Here is a 25303-nt window from a genome sequence, read left to right as displayed (position 1 = left end):
CTAGCAAGTAGTTTGGTTTCAGTGCCAGGGCTTCTTTCATGTAGTCCTCCTTATGTGAACAATTTCTGTGTAGCTGCAGAAACTGTCCAAAGGGTAAGCCGTCTTTAAGAGCTTGGTGTGAATACTTTTGTAGGTCAAGAGCGTGTTCCTCTCTGTGTGTTTTCTATGTAGACTTGTGTAAAGGGTGCCATTCTCATAGTTTATGTTTACGTCTAGGAAGGCTATGGTTGACCTGTGTATAGTAGCTGTGAAAGTAAGATGTTTCTGGATGTTCTTGAGATATGTTACAAAATCATGAAATTCTATTTCTGTGCCTGACCAGGTCAAAAATATCATCAATGTACCGCTTCCAACATCGCTGGGTCTGGTGGCGCAGTGGACTAATGCATCCACTGTAGAGGCCTGTGTTCGACCTCATGGTCACAGGTTCTAATCCTGGCGGGTCCACTCAGCCTTTCATCCATCTGAGGTCAATAAAATGAGTACCATTGAGTTGGGTAACAATATACATCTGTTATTCAGCACCTTGAGACCTTTGGGTGATATGTGCGCTTTACAAATGGTTATGTTATGTTATTTAATGTTGGAGCGGTACCTGTTCGTCATGTTCAGAGCAAAGCTCTGTTCCACATAGTCCAAGTAGATGTTAGCTAAGTTCAGAGCGAAAACAGCTCCCATGCTGATCCCTTAGCATTGTTGGTAGTACACGCCTTCCGAGATAAAATAATTGAGTTGCAGAGCAATCCTCAGTAGGGAAATATTTAAACTTGTGGGAACCTGTATTGGCCTCATTCTCGACTCCAGTAATTTCATAATTATCAATATACTCTCCTCTTGTGGTGTGTTAGTGTATAGAGACGAGACATGAACAGTTGCCATCCAGTCTGTTTCAATGTTATAGGGCATCCCATCTATCAAATTAATCATGTACATACTGTCCCTCATGTAGGTTTCTTGTATAGGAACAAAATCTTTAATGAAGAAGTCAATGAATCTTCCAAATCGTTCTAGCACCGGACCACGCCCAGATAGAATTGGGCGTCCAGGAGGATTAATGGTGCTTTTGTGGATCTTTGGGAGGGTGTTTAGGACAAGGGTCCTTGGGTTTTCCACATTGAGGAACTCAAATTATTTTTGTATCCCTGTTCTTTACCTTCTGTGGTGATTTTTAGAATCTCTTTTCTAACGTCTGTCAAGAGGTTTGTGTCCAGTTTCTTGTAGTGTTTTTCTTTATTGATCTGTTTGCGGATTTCTACATCACATGTCTTTGCGATCCTTGATCACAATCCTACCTCCCTTGTCCGCAGGTTTAAGAATTATTGCCTTATCATTTTTGAGGGACAGTAAAGCTTGTCTTCCTGTAGAGTAATATTGTAAGGTATGTAGCATTTGCTGGTTTTTAGGGTATCGAGACCTTCCAGTACACGTTTCTCAAATACTAATAGCTCGGTGCCATCATTGAATTAGAAGGGTAAAAATGGACGGTGGTTTTAAATCTGTCACTGAATCTTGCTGTGTAAGTGCTCTATCACTGAAGAATAGGTGTAGTCGTATCTTACGAAAAAATTTCAAAAGCTTTGTTTTCAAATTAAAGATGTTAGTAAGTATGTTCAGTAATTATATATGACAAACCTTTCCTTAATAAGGACACTTCTGCTGATGATAGTATGTGTTGAGATAGATTAAAGATTGGTATCATATTGCTCTGTGTTGCCGGGTCTAATAAGGTTAGGGACCCCATTGGTAATGTTTCCTCTGGGTCTGGTGTTCTCCTGGGTACTGATACCATGTCTTGCCCTTGGCTTTGCCACCACTCTCTAAAAAAGGCTGACCTGGGTGGTTGTTTGAACGATTGTGACCAGGTAGCGCATCCGAGTCTTTAGAGCCTCCTGATGATTCAGAGAAGGCGATGGGTTGATTCCTTCTGAATCTGCCCCACCTGTTCTACCTATTGTTGTGTGCCTATTGTGGTATATTAGTCCTCTCTGAGATAGGGATAGGCTTTCTCTTTGGTGAAATTTTGTATGTCCTTGGTGACCTTATCTGCCTTTTTCTTCAGTTCAAATGTATTGAACTCGTCAATAGTTTTGTTTAATTTATCTAGGAGGGCCTTAGCTTCTGCTATTCCATCTCCTCCTAATTGTAATGTAGTGTACTGTATATGGTGCCCTTGCAATCTACCGCATATTGGCCAGACTTCGCAACTAATCAAAGCAAGAATCAGTCAACATCGGAGTCGCATTAGGTGTTCTGTCACCAATGCACCACTGGTCACTCAAAACTATACAGGAGATGATATAAAATGGCAGGTCATTGACAGAGCCACTATCCCTGAAAGAGGCATGTAACTGTACATCATCACTGCCTTACGTGTTCTCTTACATGTTAGTACTATTTCATTTTTAAATGCCAAGAATGCTATATATAAGTTGTTACAATTTGTAATTGCCAAGAATGTGACTGTTACAATCTCACCATCTGCATTACCATTATGCGCATTGTCTACCAATCATGGCATATGGGTTCAGGAAAGTGTGATAATATAATCATTGTAGATTCAGTAACATCGATCTAGTCAGGGGAGGGTGCAACCTCCAGCCTACGGCATGTTCCCATATAAATGTCGAGCACCCACTTCATTACCTGCTACAAGGTTCCTTGAGACCCCCTCCCCAGGTACATTATCACCCCTCCAGTGTTCTGTCACACTCTCTATTTTCTCCACAATTATTTATACATTCAGGTCTCTCTTTTTCAATTTACAAGTCAGGCCTTCTAAACCAGCTCAGTAGACAGTGCCTTTCTTTCATTTCCATTCTGTATAAAGAATAGGGAAAATCGGATCGCGGTCAGACGGCTATCCCTAGTGATGCCTGCTGTGACGTCTGGTATAGGCAGTCAAACCTCCTCATTTAGGACCCAGCAGGCTCCGGCACCCTGTCATTGTACAGGGGAGACGGACTAGTGTGGTTCTACCTTTTACGCATAGCGGTCCCACGCGTTCATTCCACCGTTACTAGGAACATCGTTTCCACCATACGCTAAGGAATTTATTCCCCATTTCTTTTACAACTCCTAATAACAAGGCCTTTCCCTTGTAAACAGAGTGTAATCCTTACAAACTATCTCCACGCATTTCAGGTCAACACGGATCAACATGCACTGGACCCATAAACAATACTCAGATGCCTATCCCCGCAGTGCGGAGTGGTTGACATCGATGCAACGAGCAACAATTGCTTTCACTTTGGTAAGGATGCCCTTGACTCCTTACACACCGTTTGCCTTGCCTATCATTCAATTTGCCCGGTCTTACACTATCTTAATTAATTTCAGATTCCCATCCACCAACACACATTGTTGTGCCCTTCCAGTTACGCAATTTATCATCCATTCTGAGGACTACAACCACTAACCCACTCCTGTCAGTTCCCCTCACTGGGGTACGTTTTTCCTCCCACCATTCGCCTTATGCAGCAGAACTTACTCATACGGTTGTAACATCTCCCCTTTTCCACATGTACAGCGCCCAGCCGGGTCCCATGTGAGTACCCCACAATAATTTAACCACATCAGCGCGGCGCAGATTCCTGCTCTGTGATGAACGTTCTAATGAGCCAACGGGCTCATGACGGAACGGTTCCGTCATGAGCACAGGCCAACCGACGCTCATGACGGAACCGTTCCGTCATGAGCATCAAAGAGGTTAAAGTGAACCATTTAACAGCCCCTATTATTGTATAAGGAGGCTGCTCCTATAGTGTATCATTTGGATGTCGACTTTATTAATATTTTGGAAACTATTTGTGTATGTCACAATATGTCACTATTTCTGTAGGTTCCATTTTTTCACTGGGGACACCTTGCACTACATACGTATTTACTTTTTTGAAGAGTTTTTCATTATTATATATATAAATAACTATTGCTATTACCAAATATTGAGTGCTATATGGCTTCTTCTCCTTTGGATATCGACTTAACCCTTTCTATTGTGATTGTGCTTATAATTATAACTATAATTGTATTAGTCCACAGGATCCACTGTTACAGTCTATATACTACTTACCCTGGTTCCAAGTGAGTAGGGTTTCCCTTGTCTCCTTTCAATGACAAGATGCTGACACTTGTATACCGGAGGGAATTTTTAGAGGCACCCACGGCTGTCTGTGGCTGAAGTATCCATGGTAAATATCTGTCACTGTCATATTGAACTTTCTCCTTGTCATAAGGGGCACCCATGAAAAAATGATGACTTTGGTATAGTAGAAGTCATTTCTGACTTAAGACAGTTGAAAAAAATGAAATATACTCCTAGAAAAGGACAGGTTCCCCTGGTGCACCATGAAAATACTGGAATATTTCATGAATGACCATAAGGGTCTGCGGCTTTTTAGAAAATTTGATCCCAAAAGTTGCAAAAAAATCTCTGGGGAGAAGTCTACAGGAAATCTTTTAACTTGTTTTGCTTGCTGGAATTTGGGGATGTATCACCTCCCACCACTTACATAGATCTTTGTATATAATGGGTATGAGGTTAGCTCTCATCCCATTTCTGGAAATGCTTGTCCTGCCCCATTGCCAGGAGCAGGACTGGCTTTAGGGCGGTTTGACTGGTGCACCTGCACCTGGCGCTGACTTTGGTGGGGGCGCTGTGTTTAAAAATAATTTTTGGTTTAAAAGCACATGAACTTCCTTGTGGATCAAGTTGTTTTCAGGGAACAATAAAAATATCACGATAACTCTGGCGATTAATGTTCCTACTAGTGATAGTTCAGAATTTTTTCTAGTTGCACTTTTGGCTCATCGTAAAATAGCACAGAGGGCTAAAAAGAAGGTGTACCATGCAGATCACAGAACTGAGTATGAGTAAGCTATGAGTATTACTATAAATAAAGAAATGTACCTCAGAGAGTGGCAATGAAAAGATGATGTGCGCTGTGGAGAATGGTAATGAGGGAATTCATGGAGAAAGGGGATATGGGGAGAATACCAAAAAGGACTGCCGTAAGGGTGACCACCAGCGCTCGAGACAGACGGCACTTGCTGGGAATATCCCTCCCGCGCAAAGTTTGGGTCTACTTACGCCCCTGGTGCCTATAAGGCATACACAGCCCATCACCGCCACGTGAAATCAGCCTACCACCCCTCAAACACAGCAAATATTTCCCAACTAGCAAATTCACCAAAGAATTTCCTGGGGGCACACTACACGCTTAATCACATTCCACCCTTTAACACACCAACACTGCCAAATGTATCTCGTCTCGCATTTGAGACAGTTTAACGCCTATTGGCCTTGTAAATGACAATGCCTTTTATTAATCTGTTTTAAAATCAACTCATAAATAAAAGGAATTGTTTCTCAGCCCGGGCTGACAAACACTCCGGGGGAGGGGGGCTGAAGCTCTTTGAGCCTGCCACTGTTTTGCACATGCCATAAATAATAGTGGCAAATGCACGCACCAATTATAACTAATAACCATTAGCCTTGAAACCACGCCCCTTACTCCCTGCTCTGCCTCGCTCCAGCTCCCTTGATCCCTGACTCAGTGCCTGGGTATGCCTCTTTGTTTCCATATCAAACAGTATTTCCAGTGTGTGTCAGCAGCGAGTCCTTTAAAGGGTGCGACCCTGGGAAGTTGTGTCCTGAAGCGGGAGTGATGCAGACACGGCATCTGTCACTTGTGCGGTCCTGCAGGTGGGGTGCTGGGGCCGGCAGTGTCAGGTTGATGCTAGAACTAGCAAAGCAGCAGCTTCCGAAAATAGAAGACATGTAAGCAACAGCACAGCTTATCAGGCAGCTTATCAGCATTCCTCACGCTGTGCTGCACACTGCTCTCACTTATACACCCAACACCCGCAAAGCAGGCATCATTGTGCTGCTTGCTCAGCTGGCTACGCCAACTAGGGGTGGGAGGACCCTGGCTGGTCTTTTAAAGAACCAACATCAGCCTAGCACTCAGGTGGATGTGTAAGAATAAATGCTGGTGTTGGACAGGCCGCATGGTCGGGCTGTCCCCCCATCCCCGCAACGGGACCCGGACCCTGGCTCTCCCTGAATCCCCAACCAGAGTCCCCGGCGACCCCCCGAAGTACCCTGCAATCCCTCCACCACAAGACACCAGCGCCGGACCCAGCTGGCCCGGGTCACCATCCACACCCCGGCCTTGGCCCAGCCGCCATCTTGGGTACTACAGCACGCGGCCGCGTGGCCTCAACTCGACCCTAACCCTGGGCCCGGCCAGCCCCGACATCGAGGCACCAACCTCCGCCCAGGAGGCAGAGTGACCACTTGGCGAGTCAATGGGAGAAGGAATCGTCAACTGCTCTCCTCCGCCAGGTGTCGATCACCCCAGGCCGCCCTGGGCGCTGGCTCCACCCCCCTGCTGGGTGTCTGGACTCCCTCATCCCGGACCTCCCGGCCCCCAGGCGCGAGGGTCCGGACATCAAAGGGGACCAGACCTATAACTGGGGCAGGGCCAGACCAGGAGGGCAGTTGTATCCTGGAGTCGAGAGACCCGAGAAGAACTCATCCGTGACTGGCCTGCTGGCGCTGCCACGGCCCTCTGCCTCGTGAAACCATCGTCTCGGCCTGCTGGCGCTGCCGCGGCCCTCTGCCTCGTGAAACCATCGTCTTGGCCTGCTGGCGCTGCCGCGGCCCTCTGCCTCGTGAAACCATCGTCTTGGCCTGCTGGCGCTGCCGCGGCCCTCTGCCTCGTGAAACCATCATCTTGGCCTGCTGGCGCTGCCGCGGCCCTCTGACTCGTGAAACCATCGTCTTGGCCTGCTGGCGCTGCCGCGGCCCTCTGCCTCGTGAAACCATCGTCTTGGCCTGCTGGCGCTGCCGCGGCCCGACCCACAGACTCTCCAGCTCGAGGATTGTGAGCTCGCCTCTTGCCACCTCCTGTACCGACCCGGTACCAAGACTGTCCCGCTACCCCCTTTCCCTACAGAGACTAGAAGTGAGAGGAGCCCCGGGTCCGAGATATCCTGTATCGCTAATATCCTTGCCTTACAAACCTTATATAAAGTATTGAACTCGACCTGGTGTGGTGTCTATTTGTGGGGAGGGAGGTGACTTGTCTGTACGATCGCCGGAGACGGTCCTCCTCGGGGACCTCTCCCTCAGTATTCGGCCGACCCTCAGGGTCCCCGTCTAACATTGGTGGCCAGCGACGGGATCCGAACCTACGCATAGTAGTACAGAGAGTCACTCTCCCCACGACACACAACCACCATGACAACAGAGAGCGGAACAATGGAAAAATTCCAGATGGAAAAATTGGAAGACTACAACCACCGAGAACTGAAGCAATATTGCATAGAACTTGGCCTTCCAACCACAGGTCTGAGCACGAAGGAAGACTTCAAACGAGCCCTAGAAGCTTGGGCGGAAACGGGTACGGCCGTACCCCGAACACAAACAACCGAGACGAGCCCCGCACCAACTGAAGAAAGAAGAGCGGGTCTCTCCCTGGAAGAGATCCGAGAAAGAGAAAAAAGCAGACTCCACGAATTAGAACTGGCCCGACTTCGCTTGGATGGAGAACTCAAGCTGGCGGAACAAAAAATAACTCTGGAACACTTACGGCTCCGAGAGGAGAGAGAAGAAAAGCAAAAACAGCGAGAACTAGAGGAAAAGAAACTAGCGTACGAACATGAGCGCAATCTCAAAGAACTGGAAATCCAGAAACAGAATAAAGAACTCGGGTTCCCCGAACGACCGACCCTGCCTACCTCTACCGAGCCCAAGGTTCACATCCCCAAAGATGTCATCCGGGAATACCACAAGAACGATGATATACAGCAGTGGTTTAAAGCCTATGAGGTGGCCATGACCTCCCACCGGATTCCACGGAGCGACTGGGGAGCCGGGTTATGGGGGAGGTTTGTCAACGAAGGGCGGGACGCCCTACTGCAACTCCCGGACCATCTGATGACATCCTACGACCACATGAAGGCCGCCCTCCTCACTCGATACGGGCTCACACCCGAGATGTACCGCCAGCGGTTCCGCGACTGCAAACGGATTCCGGGTACGACCTGGGTGGAGTACGTGAACTTCTTTAGTCGAGCCTTCGAAGGGTGGATCAAGGGCAACAAAGTGACCACCTACGAACAACTTTTTGACCTTATCGTATGGGAGCACCTGTCGAACAACTGCTTCGTGGAACTTCGGCAACACCTCTTGGACAGTAAACTAACCGAACCTCGACAACTCGCCGCCGAAGCCGACCGGTGGGAAAGCACCCGAGTTGGCCGGAACGGACCCAGCGAGTCCTCCAGACCATACCCAGGGCCCCATCGCCCCCGGGGAGGAGGAGGGGGAGGCCAGGGTCGGGGGAAGGACTCCGGCCCCTCGTCACCCACAAGCAGCCCTTCGACCCCGGTCGGCCGAGGGAGCCCGGCCATCCGGGCCGGTTTCCGGGCCAACGTTATGTGCCACAGATGCCAGCGACCCGGCCACTACGCCAGTGATCCCAACTGTCCAAAGAATCCGAACACTACCCCCCGCCAGGTCGCAGCGGCCGCCCTAGGGGAAGAACTAATCCCGGAAGACCAAGAAGAGTACGAGACCGACCCCGCTGAGTGGGCACCAGCCGCCATGGCGCTGGTCTGCTTGGGGGAGAGAGAGATGATCCCGCGGGCCCCCCTTCCCGCCAACACGCAGAAGTACAGTCAGTGGGTCAACATTAATGGCCGCCGGGCGGAAGCCCTCCGCGAAACCGGGGCCAGTGTAACGGCGGTCCGACGCCACCTTGTCACTCCCGACCAAATCCTGCCGAACATTCTTTGCCCTGTCCGATCAGTAGACAATTCCGAAAGGAGTAACAGGGATGTTAAAGGTAACTGTCCGCGATGATGCCCCCGTGGATTGCCTCCTAGGAAACGACCTCGAAAGCTCTCCCTGGGCAGCTGTCGAACGGAGGGAACACCTGGGGATGCTCGGCCTCCCCGAATGGGTCTGCGTCACGACCCGGTCCATGACCGCCCGCGCGGTCCCCAGTCTAGAAGAGCCCGAGTGGCCGGAACCTCCTCCCGCGCTCATCCCAGGGGAGGCCGCCCCAGAAGCCAGTCCCCCGACCCAAACAGAGGAAGGATCCGACCAGCTTCGGGACGTCCCTGACCTGGCACAATGGCGTCAAGAGGGAGGCCCCACTCAGGAACAATTCCGGGCCGAACAAAGAACATGTCCCTCGCTCGAAGGACTCCGGCAGCAAGCCCTGGCCCAGAGCACAGGGGATACCTCGGGGACCCACTGGATCTACTGGGACCAAGACCTGCTCTACAGCGAGCAGAAAATTGCAGAACTAGGAGCCAGTCGGGTACTGGTGGTGCCCCTTCGCTTCCGAGACTTTCTCCTGAACTTAGCCCACGATGTCCCCCTTGCTGGACACCTGGGACAGGATAAAACCTACGACCGCCTGGTGACCCATTTTTTCTGGCCCCAAATGCGAAAGGACGTCACCAACCACTGCAGGGCCTGCCCCACCTGCCAGGCCAGCGGAAAAAGTGGCCGAAAAATCAAAGCACCTTTACAACCCTTTCCTGTCGTCACCACCCCGTTCGAACGAGTGGGAATAGACATTGTGGGGCCCCTCGACCCCCGAACAGCCCAAGGACACCGGTTCATCCTGGTCCTGGTAGACCACGCCACCCGCTATCCCGAGGCCATCCCTCTTCGGACTGTGACGGCCCCCGTGGTGGGCCGAGCCCTGATGGGGATCTTCTCCCGGGTGGGGTTCCCCCGGGAGGTCGTCAGTGACAGGGGCACGAACTTTATCTCCAGATACATGAAGTCTCTCTGGCAACAATGCGGGGTCACCTACAAATTCACGACCCCCTATCACCCGCAAGGAAACGGACTGGTCGAGAGGTTCAACCGCACCCTCAAGGGAATGATTATGGGCCTAGAGGAACCCCTTCGACGCCAGTGGGACGTGCTACTCCCCTGCCTCCTGTTTGCCTATCGGGAGGTCCCGCAGAAATCCCTCGGCTTCAGCCCATTTGAACTCCTGTACGGGCACCCCGTCCGGGGCCCCCTCAGCCTAGTCAAGGAAGGTTGGGAGCAGCCTCCCCAGAAAACTCCCCCGGACATCTACAGGTACCTCCTGGCTCTCCGCAACCAGACCCGGCGGTTCCGAGAAACCGCCAAAGCCAATCTCGAGGCCAGTCAGGAGGACATGAAGAGATGGTATGATCAGCACGCATCCTCCATTGAGTTCGAACCGGGACAACAGGTCTGGGTGATGTCCCCGGTTGAACCCTGTGCACTCCAAGACAGATGGTCCGGGCCCTTCAAGGTGATCGAACGCAAGGGGCCCGTCACCTATTTAATCGACATGGAGACTGCCCGGAACCCTCTACGGGTCCTCCATGCCAACAGGCTCAAACCCCATTTTGTGCGATCCGAACTCAGCCTCCTGATGGCTACCGATAACGGGACGGAAGAAGACTCCGAACCCCTTCCGGACTTACTGAGGACCATCGAGCAGGATGGCTCAGTGGAAGGGGTCCAGCTCTCCGAGGCCCTGTCCCCGGAGCAACGCCAAGACTGCCAAGCCCTCCTGAGGCGGTTCGCCTCCCTGTTCTCCCTCACACCCGGAGTCACCCCCTGGTGCCTTCACGATGTGGACACCGGGGACAGCCCTCCAATTCGACACCGGGCGTACCGCGTACCAGACCGGGTGCGCGCCTGCATCCAGACCGAGGTGTCCAAAATGCTGGCCCTAGGAGTGATCGAACCCTCAGACAGCCCCTGGGCAAGCCCAGTCGTCCTGGTTCCCAAGGCGGCCGCCCCGGGCGTTGCCCCTGAGCTCCGGTTCTGCGTGGACTATCGGGGGCTGAATGCAGTTACCAGGACCGACGCTCACCCCATCCCCCGGGCAGATGAGCTAATTGACCGGATGGGGGCCGCCCGCTACCTGAGCATCTTCGACCTAACAGCGGGCTACTGGCAGATCGCCCTCACCCCTAGGGCCCAAGAACGTTCCGCCTTCTCTACCCCGGACGGGCACTACCACTTTAAAGTAATGCCCTTCGGCATGAAAAACGCTCCGGCAACGTTCCAACGGCTGGTGAACCAGGTACTGGCGGGCCTGGAAGACTTCAGCGCCGCCTACCTGGACGACATTGCTGTGTACAGCCACCAGTGGACCGACCACCTCCGCCACCTGCGGGAGGTTCTACACGCCCTCCAGCAAGCCGGGCTCACCATCAAGGCCAGCAAGTGCCAGGTCGGTCAAGGGTCCGTGACCTACCTGGGACATCAAGTGGGAAGCGGGCTGGTGGCCCCTCTCCAGCTCAAGATTGCCGCCATCCAGGCCTGGCAACCCCCTACGACCCAAACGGAGGTCCGGGCCTTCCTAGGGCTCACCGGATACTACCGGCGGTTCGTGAAGGACTATGGCAGCATCGTGGGGCCTCTCACAGAGCTCACCTCCAAGAAGAGCCCCAAAGCCGTCAACTGGACCCCGGACTGCCAATCGGCCTTCGAGAAACTAAAGACCGCCATGTGCACGGCCCCCGTGCTCCAGGCTCCCGACTACAGCCGGGAGTTCATTGTGCAGACAGACGCCTCCGATCATGGTGTGGGGGCTGTCCTCTCCCAACTCAACACCGAAGGGGTCGACCAACCAGTGGTCTTCATCAGCCGACGCCTGCTGCCCCGAGAACAGCGCTGGAGCACCATTGAGAGGGAGGCCTTCGCCGTAGTCTGGGCACTCAAGAAGCTCCGGCCCTACCTCTTCGGCACCCACTTCCGGGTGCAAACAGACCACCGACCCCTGCAATGGCTGATGCAAATGCGGGGGGAGAACCCGAAGCTGTTGCGCTGGTCCATCTCCCTGCAGGGGATGGACTTCACGGTGGAACATCGTCCAGGCCAGGACCACGCCAACGCCGACGGCCTGTCACGCTTTTTCCGCCTCAGCGAGGAGAGTCCCCAGGAAGATGGCTGACTCTCCCCGCCTTCAGCTGGGGGGGACGCATGTTGGACAGGCCGCATGGTCGGGCTGTCCCCCCATCCCCGCAACGGGACCCGGACCCTGGCTCTCCCTGAATCCCCAACCAGAGTCCCCGGCGACCCCCCGAAGTACCCTGCAATCCCTCCACCACAAGACACCAGCGCCGGACCCAGCTGGCCCGGGTCACCATCCACACCCCGGCCTCGGCCCAGCCGCCATCTTGGGTACTACAGCACGCGGCCGCGTGGCCTCAACTCGACCCTAACCCTGGGCCCGGCCAGCCCCGACATCGAGGCACCAACCTCCGCCCAGGAGGCAGAGTGACCACTTGGCGAGTCAATGGGAGAAGGAATCGTCAACGGCTCTCCTCCGCCAGGTGTCGATCACCCCAGGCCGCCCTGGGCGCTGGCTCCACCCCCCTGCTGGGTGTCTGGACTCCCTCATCCCGGACCTCCCGGCCCCCAGGCGCGAGGGTCCGGACATCAAAGGGGACCAGACCTATAACTGGGGCAGGGCCAGACCAGGAGGGCAGTTGTATCCTGGAGTCGAGAGACCCGAGAAGAACTCATCCGTGACTGGCCTGCTGGCGCTGCCGCGGCCCTCTGCCTCGTGAAACCATCGTCTTGGCCTGCTGGCGCTGCCGCGGCCCTCTGCCTCGTGAAACCATCGTCTTGGCCTGCTGGCGCTGCCGCGGCCCTCTGCCTCGTGAAACCATCGTCTTGGCCTGCTGGCGCTGCCGCGGCCCTCTGCCTCGTGAAACCATCATCTTGGCCTGCTGGCGCTGCCGCGGCCCTCTGACTCGTGAAACCATCGTCTTGGCCTGCTGGCGCTGCCGCGGCCCTCTGCCTCGTGAAACCATCGTCTTGGCCTGCTGGCGCTGCCGCGGCCCTCTGCCTCGTGAAACCATCGTCTTGGCCTGCTGGCGCTGCCGCGGCCCGACCCACAGACTCTCCAGCTCGAGGATTGTGAGCTCGCCTCTTGCCACCTCCTGTACCGACCCGGTACCAAGACTGTCCCGCTACCCCCTTTCCCTACAGAGACTAGAAGTGAGAGGACCCCCGGGTCCGAGATATCCTGTATCGCTAATATCCTTGCCTTACAAACCTTATATAAAGTATTGAACTCGACCTGGTGTGGTGTCTATTTGTGGGGAGGGAGGTGACTTGTCTGTACGATCGCCGGAGACGGTCCTCCTCGGGGACCTCTCCCTCAGTATTCGGCCGACCCTCAGGGTCCCCGTCTAACAGCTGGGCTACACACCACAGGCGGTGGTGTGTAGCCCAGCATTTCACCTAACCCTACGGCCACACTGAGCATTAACAAGATTCGTATTTAGCGAGGACGCAGGATCAAGCCTTGTTTCATCCTCCGGACCCAGAGTCGACAACCCTAGAGATAGTACATTTCTATCCTCCATGACTATGGAAGTGCCTTCTCAGTGTGTTCTTGTGTTTTGAGAGTCTGCCATTTATTGCAGTACAACCCCTTTACTTGTGTCTGGTTCTCTTTTGTACTATGCACACGTCACTTTTCTCTTGTAACACACTGTTTGCTAACTCTTACATTTTGTTTGCTTTTGATACTTGCACAAGTGCCACCATTGCCTACCTAACGTTTGTTCTTGTGTTTGAGTGTCCTTCATTTATTGCAGTATTATACCTCTATTTGTACTTCGTACGCTTTTGTAACCTGCACACATGTCACTTTTTCCACCTGAGAAGAAGGGGTTCATTTTGTGTAGTAAAATGAAGTCTTGTTGCATAAAAGAGTTTGAAGGCGCTGCCAGCCTCCGGGGACAGGAGATGTACATGCATATGGTATGCACATCTCCTGTCCGTACACGTGCACATCTCCTGTACGCTCGTGCCTTCTCTTGTCTCCCTTCGGGACAGAAAGCAGCAGCAATAGAGTCTCATAGCTTCATGTTGCTAAATAACTCAAAAACAAAGATATCTGTGTTTGTTGTAGGAAAAATGGCCCAAAAAATGCCGCAAAATTTCCATATTTGTGCCGCTAAATTTCCTTTTTTGTGCCGCTAAATTTGCTAATCCATGCCGCTATATCCTGGGGGGTCTGCATAGTGTCCCAGTTGAAGCGCTGCAGCATTAACTGGCCTATTTGGCAGCTGGCAATGGCTCAAAGTCGCGACGCATGGCCTGTGCGCCTGCTCTTGCAGGCTTGGCATGCTCCCACTGAGCTATAAGCTGCTGGTTGGTTCAAGCCTTCATTGCTACAATGTATCAGTCTCAGGGGATTCTGGGCGCTGCGCTGCTTTGAGTCAGACAGCCTGCCGCCTGACATCATGAGGTAGTGCCTTAGAGCCGGGCCTTTTTAAGTTGTATCATGTGGCGTCGCCGCAGGGGATGTAATCACGACTTGGAGCTAGAGCCGGGAGTTTGTGAGGGGCCAGCTAATGGTTGCAGGCCGCAATCATGGCCTCTGCTCGCAGCGCTGCCTACTGCTCCATTACGGCGGGGCACCCTTATTGACGGCCGCAGTACAGGTCGAGTTTTCTGGTAAGTTTATCTGCATGTTTTGTGATTGTGTGTTTTTTTTTGCTGCCTGGCCTCGTTTGCAGATGACTTCTGGAGACCGGCCCCGCGGTCTTTCACTTCAAGGGAGTTTCAAACGTTACGTGCTACTGAAACATCGATATGCGGGAGTAGAAATAATGCTGTTAAGGTGCTCTTTGACTCCAGGTAAGTTTCTAGGAATGCGTCATTGTTTGGGCTTTTTGGGGTTGTGCCTGCAGCCCTCATCGACCAGAGCCTGCTACCCGGTACGCACAGGTGGAAGCCTGATTAGGACAGGTGTTCATCTTTTGTGCATTAGGCAAATCCTGGATTCATCGGCAGTTTTATGGTTTTCTCTTAATTGCCCAGTGATTCAGTCAGTGTCGAGCAGGCCCCCTGTTATTAAACATCCTTGTGTTGCACTGCAGAAAGTGGCGCCTGGGAGCTCTGACGTCTGCACCTGCCAATCACGCAGCCTGGAAAGAAGGGGGCGCAAAAGGGGAACATGGATATACCTGCTATAAGGCCATCACAGTGGGGTGGACGGCTTTGACAGAGTGGTTAGAGCCCTTCTATTTACGGTGCTTTTCATAAGTTGAAAGATTTTCTTGGAGTTTCTTGTTGTTCAAGTGGGTGTAATTTATGGTATTTAGGTTTCCTTCGTTTTCGTTGTTTGATTTAGTTGCTTGATTTTGCAAGTAAGAAAGTGTCACAATTTCAATGAAATTATAAAAATGTCACACGTAGCAATTTAAAACGTTGGAAGCTATGCACACGCATTTTCTTAATTTTGTTGTTCGCCAGTGCCTTTGTGAATTCTGCCATCTTTTGGCAGACACCGAACTGTTCGTAAGATTCGTGGTCCCTCTAACTTTCATTTTTCCTCGACAGCAGTCTACTTTTAGTAGTAATAGACAAATACGTCTGTTCTAGAAGCTCGAATTACGACCGGAGTTTCGCTAACGAGCATGCGCTGATCTAATTGGCCGCCTGCCACTGGCGCTAGCGAAAGACTTCCATGACGGCAGTAAAGTAGGTAGCCATCTTAAAATAGTGGTTTTTGAACGAGCACAGACCGCGCCGAACGCAGTTCTTGACGCAGTTTACAATATCTTCCACCATTCAAATCTTCTATTGCACATCTCAACGATTTATCTTTATTTCTTATACTATATTCGCTGATTTTACTTTTCTATAGCTAGTTCGAACGACCATCAAAATAAATATTCAGCAGTACTCGGCCTTTTTAAACAGGACTAACTCCCTACTTCCGACTGCTCGGAGAAATTGTAAACCCACCTTATACTACTTTCCTTTCATTACGCAGTCCAGTCTCTGTTAATGCAGTTATACCGCTCAGTTGACGCGTGACGTCACAAAGCAGCGACAGCGAGCGTAAGGGCTGTCTGAATCTGCCATTTTTCCCGTATAATTTGTAAATTGCGTGGGAATCACTTAAACGCATTCCACTTTCGCCCCAACCCTGCAACCATGGGCGCCTCGGAGGCAGACCTAACTTTGTTCGTGGGGAATTTGGACCCGCGGGTGACGGAAGAGCTCATGTTCGAGCTCTTCCTGCAGGTGAAAGGGGAGATAAACTGTTCACTGTGGCAGGGTTCCAGTGTGTGTTTGTAAATCTGCCAACGCTAATGTGTAGAACTTTGGGGGGATTTTCTTGTTTGGGTGCGGTAGGCTAAACGCTGTGTGTGAGGTTGCGGGTGTTGTTTTGAGTGACTGGAGAAGGCGACACAAAAATAAACAAATAAACGAGACGACACAATGTCCTTTTCAGAACACTATTTTATTCATCTTACCCCCAATACCCGGTTGGGTGCGGGGGAGGGGATGCACCTACACGCCCCACATTCTTTATAGGTGATGATGCTGAGCATAAGCAATGCGAATGATGTCTAGGTAATGGTGTGCACGAGTCTCTCAATTGGCCTGTGGATCTCAAATACTCAGCGTAACGATCGCATATACTCGGCGAATCATGCCCCTGAAACAGGGGCCTGTTGTCTGTACGCAGCTCCGGCACTAGACAATGCGTGGCCAGAATATTCCCTAACTTTGGCAGTACATTAGCAGCAGCTCTGCTGTTAACGACTTAATCTCAATATATTTGGAGAAGTCGTTAGTGACCATGAGTTTGTGTCCGCCATCCGGGAGTTCCTGAAGTCGGCGCTCACTTTATTCCAGGTATGTTTTGCATGATTACTGGCAGGGCCAGGTCTGTAACCCCAGCTGGTTGGCACATTGTTCCACATTATCCACGCTGCCTTTTATGTGGACCACCCCTGTGTGACTTCCATGTGCTTACTTAATGAACATGGATCACCAAACCTGTGTCATCTGTACAAACAACCATCACCTGATGCTGTTAATTCTTGTCGGATATTGCATAGCAACATCAAAATCTGCTGTGCACCCGGTGTTCTGAGGGAGACATTCTGTTCGAGTCGGCTCCAATTTCCTGAATGGATAGCCGCAAGAGCGAGCTGGAGGCAGTCTGCTTGTGCTGTAGCCTCCACTCTATTTTCCAGGGACACCCAAATGGTTCGTGGCCTTTCAGTGATAAAATGGACATACTTTTCAGTGTCTCTGGCCTTCTGTTAGTCGTCTGGTGTCATATCCCAGTGAGTCAAGAACAATCTGCAGGATTTTGAACCTCCAGCCTGTATACCAGATCAAATATATTCCTGTCAACTAATGAGGAGTCCAGAAAATACATTGAAAAAAGTAATCTGGCGGAAACGCTAGTGATCATAAAAAGATACACTTTTGGGACTGTTTATATGCTTATAGCAGATGGCCTTAAATAATGATTGTGTTATCCTGTCCCTCTATTAGTGCCTTAGCGCAACTCTGCTGCTGTATCACGGTACCACTTGTTGTGGTAATTGTCACTACTGCTGTGTGGTTTTCTGTCTGCGCACTGCCTGAATTCCTTGTTTCTCACTACTGCTGTGATTACTGTTTGTTTTCTGTCTGAGCATTGCCTAAATTCCTTCTTTCTCTTCCCCCCTGCCTATTCTAATTGTTTTTTCTCATGTGCCCTTTTACTTGCTTTTCCCCCTGACATATTCCGCCCGTTTGTTTTCCCGCTGCTGCGCCCCCCCGCAATCCCACTCGCCACCCCGATCCCTACTCCCAGCCGCTCCTTCCTCCCACATCCCCTCCTTCCTCCCACATCCCCTCTTATGGAGGCCGCACAGCAGACGCGCCGAAGGCTGGACCGCGCCCAGCGCCAGGACCCCTGGCCCCCGCAAGAGCCACAACACCTGCCTCCGCTACGACTCCAGCACCCTCCACGCACTCAACACTGAACGATCACGCACCTGCTGCCTGGCCTCCCCAAAGCGCACCCAAGGACTCTTCTCCTGCCGGAACTGCATCTTCACCAGCATCCAGCCCACCTGCCAAAGAACAAAACTTCCTCAGATGCATCCTGCTCAACACCCGCTCCGCCCGCAAACACGCCGTCAAACTCTGGGACCTACTCAACACCAATGCCCCAGATGTCGCCTTCCTGACGGAGACCTGGCTAAACCCCTCCTCGGCACCCAACATCGCCATAGCCATCCCAGAAGGCTACAAGATCACCCGCAAGTACCACACCAATGGAGTAAGAGGAGGAATTGCCATCATCCACAGGAACACTCTCAAAATCTTGACAGACACAGACGACACTCTGAGCACCGTCGAACACCTGCACTTCTAGATCCACATCGACCCCAACACCACCCTCGGAGGGACCCTCATCTACAGACACCGCACACTACGAACACGCCTGACGCCGAAATCCAAGAGAAAGCCCTAGACTGGACCACCTCCTTCCTCTCCGGCAGAACACAGAACGTCCCGCCCCCCCTTCCGCTCCGAAGCCACCGAGATCAACTACGGCGTACCCCAAGGCTCATCCCCCTGCCCAACGTTGTTCAACGTCTACATGGCACCACTCGCCCACGTCGCACAACCCCACTGCCTCAACATCCTCCACTACGCCGACGACACCCAGCTGATCCTCTCCCTCACCAAAGACCCCCACATAGCCAAAACCAACCTCCACGAAGGAATGAAGGCCATCGCTGACTGGATAAGAAACAGTCACTGAAGCTGAACTCGGACAAGACAGAGGTCCTCTTTCTCGGATCCACCCCCTCTGCCTGGGACGACTCCAGGAGGCCATCTGCACTAGGAGCACCCCCTACAATCACCGACCATGCGCGCAACCTAGGGGTCATCCTTGACCCCGCCCTTTCCATGACGAAAAAGGTCGCCATCTCCTCCTCCTGCTTCAACACCCTCCGCATGCTCTGCAGGATCTTCAAGTGGATCCCCACCGAAACAAGGACGGTCACCCATGCCCTTGTCAGCAGCAGACTGGACTACGGAAACGCACTCTACGCAGGAGCCCCGGCCAAACTCCTGAAACGGCTCCGACACATCCAGAACGCATCCGCACGCCTGATCCTCGACATCCCTCGCCGCAACCACATCACACCCCACCTGAAAGACCTGCACTAGCTCCCCATCAACAAGAGGATAGCCTTTAAGCTCCTCACCCATGCACACAAGGCTTTCCACAACACCGGACCAGCGTACCTCAACAGCCAACTCAGCCTCTACACCCCACCCGCCAGCTCTGCTCCGCAGACCGCGTCCTAGCCACCGTCCCCTGCATCCGAAGAGTGACTGCTGGTGGCAGATCATTCTCTGACCTCGCCGCCAAGACATGTAACACCCTCCCCATCCGCCTGCGGCAGACTGAAGACCTTCTAACTTTCAGGAGACTCCTCAAGACCTGGCTCTTCGAACAGTAGCAGCCTCCCCTGCGCCTTGAGACACTCATGGGTACGTAGTGCGCTTTATAAATGCTATGATTGAAAGTGTTCCTTTAACTTATAAAAGCAGAGTTTTCAGCTTGACCTGGAACATTGTTTAAAAGTAGACTACAGCTGGGCTGCATGTTTGTACTGTGTGGTGAGATGCAATTTTATTTAAAGGCCAATTTATGCCCTCTTGGGCGCAGATTATTAAATTTTTTTTAAATTGAATCGGATTCAATTTGGTAATGACGTGTCGGTTAGGAAGAATGGGCTCTCATGCCAACATTGTGTAGCTGTGAAACAGGATTTGACTCATGCACTTTTTTTGCCCTGCATTTTTAGGTTGAGCATTCGAGGCATCTTGTATATACTTGTGTATGTACTTTGTGGGCTCTAGAGATCTTCCCCATGACTTGTCTGCTTCCGCTTAGGGACTTTTTTTTCTGTTCAACTGCCTCTATTTAACTGTTTTGATAAAAAAAACAACCAGTAAAGTACCAGAATTACTTTCTGTTGAGAGACTTCCTTTTTTAGGTCGAGGGCCGAAGGCTGCGCTTGCGCAGTCTCCGGGAGGAGATTTAATGATTTTGAGTATGGGGGCTTGAACCCGCCTCTCTCCTCCATTGGCTGGCTTCCTAAACGGAAGCCAGCCATTGGAGGAGAGGGGCGTCACTCCGCTCAAGCCCCGTCTCTTTCGGATTCGGGGGTGTGTTTTTTTGCGTTCTTTCGACTGTGACGTCACCCGTCACTCAGAACGCCCAAAACACGCCCCCTGCAGCCAGGAGCTCACCTGTGCTTCAGCAGCCCCGTTCGTTGCGGAGCTCCTCTCGCCCTCAGTGTATAGATCCCGGACCGGCTTGGTTGCTCCTCACGGCATCTCCCAGTTGTGATGCGTCGCTCTGTGTGCTGGTCGTGGTTCCGGTGCTGACCGGTTCTCCAGGTACTCCACAGGCTGTCGGACGCATCAGCTGGGCTCACCACTTGCTCGCCGTCGCTCAAGAGTTCCTGCTCCACCTGGCCTCACACCAGCAGGAATTCTGCTCGCCTTCCTGGGCTGTCTCCTCCGCTGGGCCACCTTCAGTCGTGTTGGTCGCTGACCTGGTTCCAGCCCAATTCGGCCGGTCACTCAGTGGGCTTGCTCGTCCCTGCTGCAATGCACGTCTAAATTTGCTGGACAAGAGTCTCGCTCACCAGGCTTGGCTTCCGACGGTTCTCCTTTTCAGACGGCGACACTGCCTATTCCAATGTAACGGGTGGGCGTCTGCAGGAGTTGGGGGACCCCTCGTCTGATCCGGGGGCATCCAGCAGCACTGCACGGGCCGGGCGGCTCTCTGACGCGGCTGCCGCAGGAGCCGGGTTGGTGCCCAGCGTCACCGCAGGATTTGGGTGGGCCGCCTCATCCCTGCCGGAGCCGGGTGGATGCCCAGCAGCACTGCAGGAGCCAGGCGGGCTACCGACACCCCGCAGGAGCCCCGCTGCTAGGGGCAGGGTGGGCATCGGCGCCCAGAGCCCCGCAGGCCAGCCACGCCTTCCTCCGGAGTGGGTGAGTCCAGCTGTGCTGTGTGTGCCATGTGTATGCCATGTTTCCACCCTCCATGGGCTCAGCGGCTCCTCAAGGCATTGCTGCTGCGGAAACTGGTGTCCCTGGGCCCGTGAACCCTGGCCCACTGGAGCCTGTAAGTGCCCGGGGCGTGTTGGCAGTCAGGGTCATTGTTATGGGTTGTTGCTTTGGATTTATAAGTCAGCATCGGGGCACTGAGGTACTTGGACTGTGAGGTAGGAGGCAGCAGTGTTGTCAATCCATGTGTGTGCTGCCAGTCTGTTCCTGTCTGTCATTTCAGTCTGTGTGTGTTGTGTTCAGTCTGTGTTTTGCTGTCAGAGTCTATCTCGTGTTGTCAGTCTGTGAAGGTGCCTCTGTCAGCCTTTGTCCCTCGTGTGTTGACAGGCCTTTCCTTTCTGTGTTGTCACTCTGTGATATTATCCTGTGGGTGTCAGGTGCGTCTGCTGTTTTTTCAGTCTGTGACTGGTCTGTGAGTCTGTGTTGTCACCCGTTGTATCTCGTCATAGATTGCCTCTCCTGTATCACCAGTCTGTCTGCCTTGGTTTGTCAGTTCGTTTCTCTGCTGTGTTGTTCGCCCCTGTCTCTTGTTGTTCTGTCTTGTGCTGTGTTGTTGGCCTGTCCATTTGTGTGCGCATCAGCCTCTGTCTCTCTGGCGTTGTCAGCCTGTCCCTCTTGTGTTACTCTGTATTTGTCTAAAGCTGTCTGTCTGCTTGTATTGCTCATCAGCCTCTGTATGTATGTATGTCTGTCCTTTGTGTCGGTCTCTCTTGCCGTCGTACTGTGCATGTCTGCATCTTTGGCTAGCTTGTGTTTTTGCTTGTCAGTCGCTTGCTGTGTGTCAGTCTGCCTTTCTGGTGCAGCTCCTGTGTGTGTGTGTGTGTCAGTCTGATCTCTTGCGTGCCTGTCTGTCTCTAGTGTTGTCTGTTTGTGTCTTCAGTTAAAGTGTTGGTTTGTGGGCACAGGGCGAGGGTCACTTCCTGGGATACATGAAACCACTCCCACTATTTAAAGCGCCGAGAGAAGGTTGAGCGTGCGGTGGCGCTATATAAAGAATTGTCACAGTAATGAGCATCGCCCCTCAGACCTGCAGTTGGCACTCTGTCTTCCCGAAAGGTGCAGTGCTCTCTTCACCGTCTCCCTTCTCTTAACCCTCACCGAAACCCCCTCTCTCAAGGCGCCCTGGCTCTTCTATTTACCTTTGTGATCCGTTTTAGGTCTGGCGGTAGCCATACCACATGAACTTACCAAACCTAAGTAATTTAAAGGGACTTGTGACCTGCTATCTTCATCCATTGGTCTGTTTTTGTGTCATTTACACTTTTGTTCCGCCCACTACAGCACGGGGCAATGGGTCAGCCCACTCAAGGCATTGGATAACTTCGCTTTGAGTGACGGGGTTCTTTTCTTCGTGCCAGGGGCAATATGGCAGTGTGTGTTTTTTGAGACAAACTGCTTTGCGTTAAGCCATTTTTTTAAAATAATTTTTTTTAATAAGGGCAAATGCCCCCACCTCACCCAACAATAAAGTTTTACAAGAACAGTAATGGAACATAACAAATAATTAAAAGCACAAGGCTGGTAGCCAATGTTAGACCGGCCGGCTTTGGCAATGCTTGTCTAGGTCTGGCTTGATGGTGCAGCTCAGTGGAGACCTTTTGTTGCCAATTATTTGGAATGCAAATGGGGATGGAGTTGGCTCCGTCCAGAGGAGTTCTTTCCACTATTTTCATGCTATGTGGCTGTTTGATATATCATTCCGCCTCCTATGCAGCGCTTGCATTGCAATGCACGAGGGAATATTTTACATCTGAATAATACAATGAATCTTGGCATTAAATCATTTACCTTTATAGATGCACTGATTACAGAAATAACCATTTTTTGTTCCTTTTTTCACAGTAGCAGACTTAAAAAAGTATTTGAGTCGGTATTGAATTTGCAAGCCAGACCTATTCGCTTTGTAAATTGTATTTCTGTTCCTCTTCAAGCGCTGGGTGTGGGTGGCTCTGTGTGAGGGTGGCTCTGTGTAGGTGGCTCTATGTGAATGACTGTGTGGGTGAAGGGGGTTGGACCGCCTTATCTCGTACAAAATAAACATAAACACTTGTTGTCTGATCCCAATCCATATGTCCTGGTAGTCAGGCTATAGGAATATCCACACCCCTGATGGCTAAAAGTCAAGTTACGAAAAAAGAGCTGGTCGCGCCGTGCTTTCTTTTTAACTTTACTTTTAGCCATGTTGCACAGCCACCCTGCTGAACTGCATGGTTAAAAGACACTAGCAAAGTCAAAAGCTTGCGCCTAGGCGAGACCTATTGGATTTGCCAATGCTTGTTGTGAAAGAACTGCTTCTAGTTTAGATTTGCTAGCGTCCACAGAAATTACTATTACCTTGGCTGGAGCAAAATAGGCTAGGGTGTTGTCTGCTGATAGTGCTCCCTTCGTTTGGCAGAAAGCTTTTTCCTGACTCTCACCCCGGATCCGTGGGTCTGCAGATTTGAGCTCATCCTTCAAATGGGCCTAGTGAGGGTTCTGATGAATCGCCCACAGTAGTTCAGCCTCTTGAGGAAACTACACACCACAGTGACAGATGATGGGGCAAACACTGTTTTGATATCTTATCTTTGTGGGTTCAGGGATTACCCTCTCTGCAGATAATTGATACCCAAAGAAAATGATTAAATTTCTGAGAAACTGACATTTTTCCCTGTTATAACCTCTTTAGCACCATCCTCAATCACTGATAGTGCACTTCTACATTTGTGACATGGATCAGGATGTCATCGCTCACATTGAGTACTCTGAGCACTCAAGGTAGCTTTTCTCGCACAACATTTTGGAAGACTTCGGCAGCCTGATTTTAATTTGTTCCTTGAGAATCAACAGGCTCTTTGGAGTTCACCCATGATATCATCCATTGCCGGGGTGAGGTGCCTTTCTCTTTTGATCGCAACATTTGGTAGCCACATGTCCAATGAGATGCTCACCTTCACTGGTCATTTCGTTTTTTCCATCGCCATAATAGGTGGCACCCAGGTGTTGGGCTCTTCTACTTCAACAATGTCTGCTTCTTCCAGCATTTTTAGCTCTCCTTCCTCCTTTCATCGAAGTTGGAACATCATTCACCGGTGGCACAAGGCTGTTGGCTGGACTGTGAGATCGATGTGAAGTTGCGCCTGCATGCCTTTTCAGGCATCCAAATCCTTTAAAAAAACGATGAAAAGCCTACATGTCTGTCTATTTCGACATGGTGAACTTGAATTGCAGGTTGAACTTGGTGCAACTCTTGGGCCGTTTGGTAGCTCAGCAACATTTCTTGTTCGTTCTGAGGCACATATATTTTTCTTTTCACAGTCTGACCCTGGTGCTCTTAGGTTGTTGTGAACGCTCCAGCGAGTGGCAGATGTTTGGCGTTCCTGTATGCGCGCACACACTCATACTTGGGTGGTTTTAAACTGCAATGGGTGTCTTAACTCCTCAAAAAGTTGGTGGACCATTGCTTTCACTGTTGCCCCTGGATCAATGACTACTGTGACAGGGTTGTGCCTCACTAGGATGCAGCACTAGGGGGGCTTACTTCGGTGATGAGCTGTGAGACTGCAGTGTATGTATGAGGTGGAGACTTTCTTCCCCTTCATCATCCCTGTTTTGGGCTTCCTGGTCTAGGTCTGTAGATGCCAGTGCCCTTATGTTTGCCATGGTATTCACTGGCATGGCTTGGAATGACCTACACTCCTTCGCAAAATGATTTTTAAAAAGTTTTTATATTTGTATAGCTCAAACTAGACCTGAGATATCTTGTATCAGAGCGCTTTACATGAGCATCAGTTTCGCTACAGATGGACACATTCATTTTTTGTTTGGCACGGGGAGACTAAGTGATTTCCCAGAATCACAGGATGTTGAGCGTCGTTGCAGAGACTCTAACCCGGTTCCGCAGCTTCGAGGTAGACTGCTCTAGCTGAAAGGCTACATCCTCTCCGATCTGCTTTCCCACAGGCCACCCACTTCTTTCTCATAGCCGGACAATCTCTTTAATGTAGCTCATGCTGCTACACCACCCACATGGTAGTTGGGACTTGTTGCTGATGTCTCCCTTCTTTCTCTATGATTGCCTTTGCTACATAGTGTATAGGCTCAGTTTTAATGTTTTTTGAGGACTGCTTACATGTGTGATGCTTTGGAGTGTGACAGTTCTTTAGAGTGGTTTTAGGGGAAGATGTCTTCTAAGGATTTGCCCATCTCCTGCAGAATTTGATCTCACAACTTGGCTAACGCACAGCCCTGTATTATTTGTGAGCTCATTTCTTCTGACTCATGTCTGGAGTTGCACATGCAGATGGATCAAAGGCTGGATGTTGGCCGTTGAAAGTGTGGTGCTTAAAGTCCTTGCCAATGTCTGTGGGCTTTAATGGTGTTTTGGGGTATCTG

General features: G+C 51.4%; 1 protein-coding gene across 1 annotated transcript in view; it reads left to right on the top strand.

Moving 5' to 3' along the window:
- Positions 1 to 15840: 15840 nt before the first annotated feature.
- Positions 15841 to 25303, top strand: part of RBM7 (RNA binding motif protein 7) — a 93701-nt gene continuing 84238 nt past the window's right edge. Inside the window, exon 1 of the mRNA XM_078681881.1 lies at positions 15841 to 16063. Coding sequence (XP_078538007.1) covers positions 15974 to 16063 — 90 coding nt within the window. The 5' untranslated portion in view covers positions 15841 to 15973. The remainder of the gene's footprint in view (positions 16064 to 25303) is intronic.

This window comes from Lissotriton helveticus, chromosome 3_1, assembly GCF_964261635.1.
Source record: "Lissotriton helveticus chromosome 3_1, aLisHel1.1, whole genome shotgun sequence".
Taxonomy (NCBI): Eukaryota; Metazoa; Chordata; class Amphibia; order Caudata; family Salamandridae; genus Lissotriton; species Lissotriton helveticus.
This window is presented reverse-complemented; position numbering and strand designations above follow the sequence as displayed.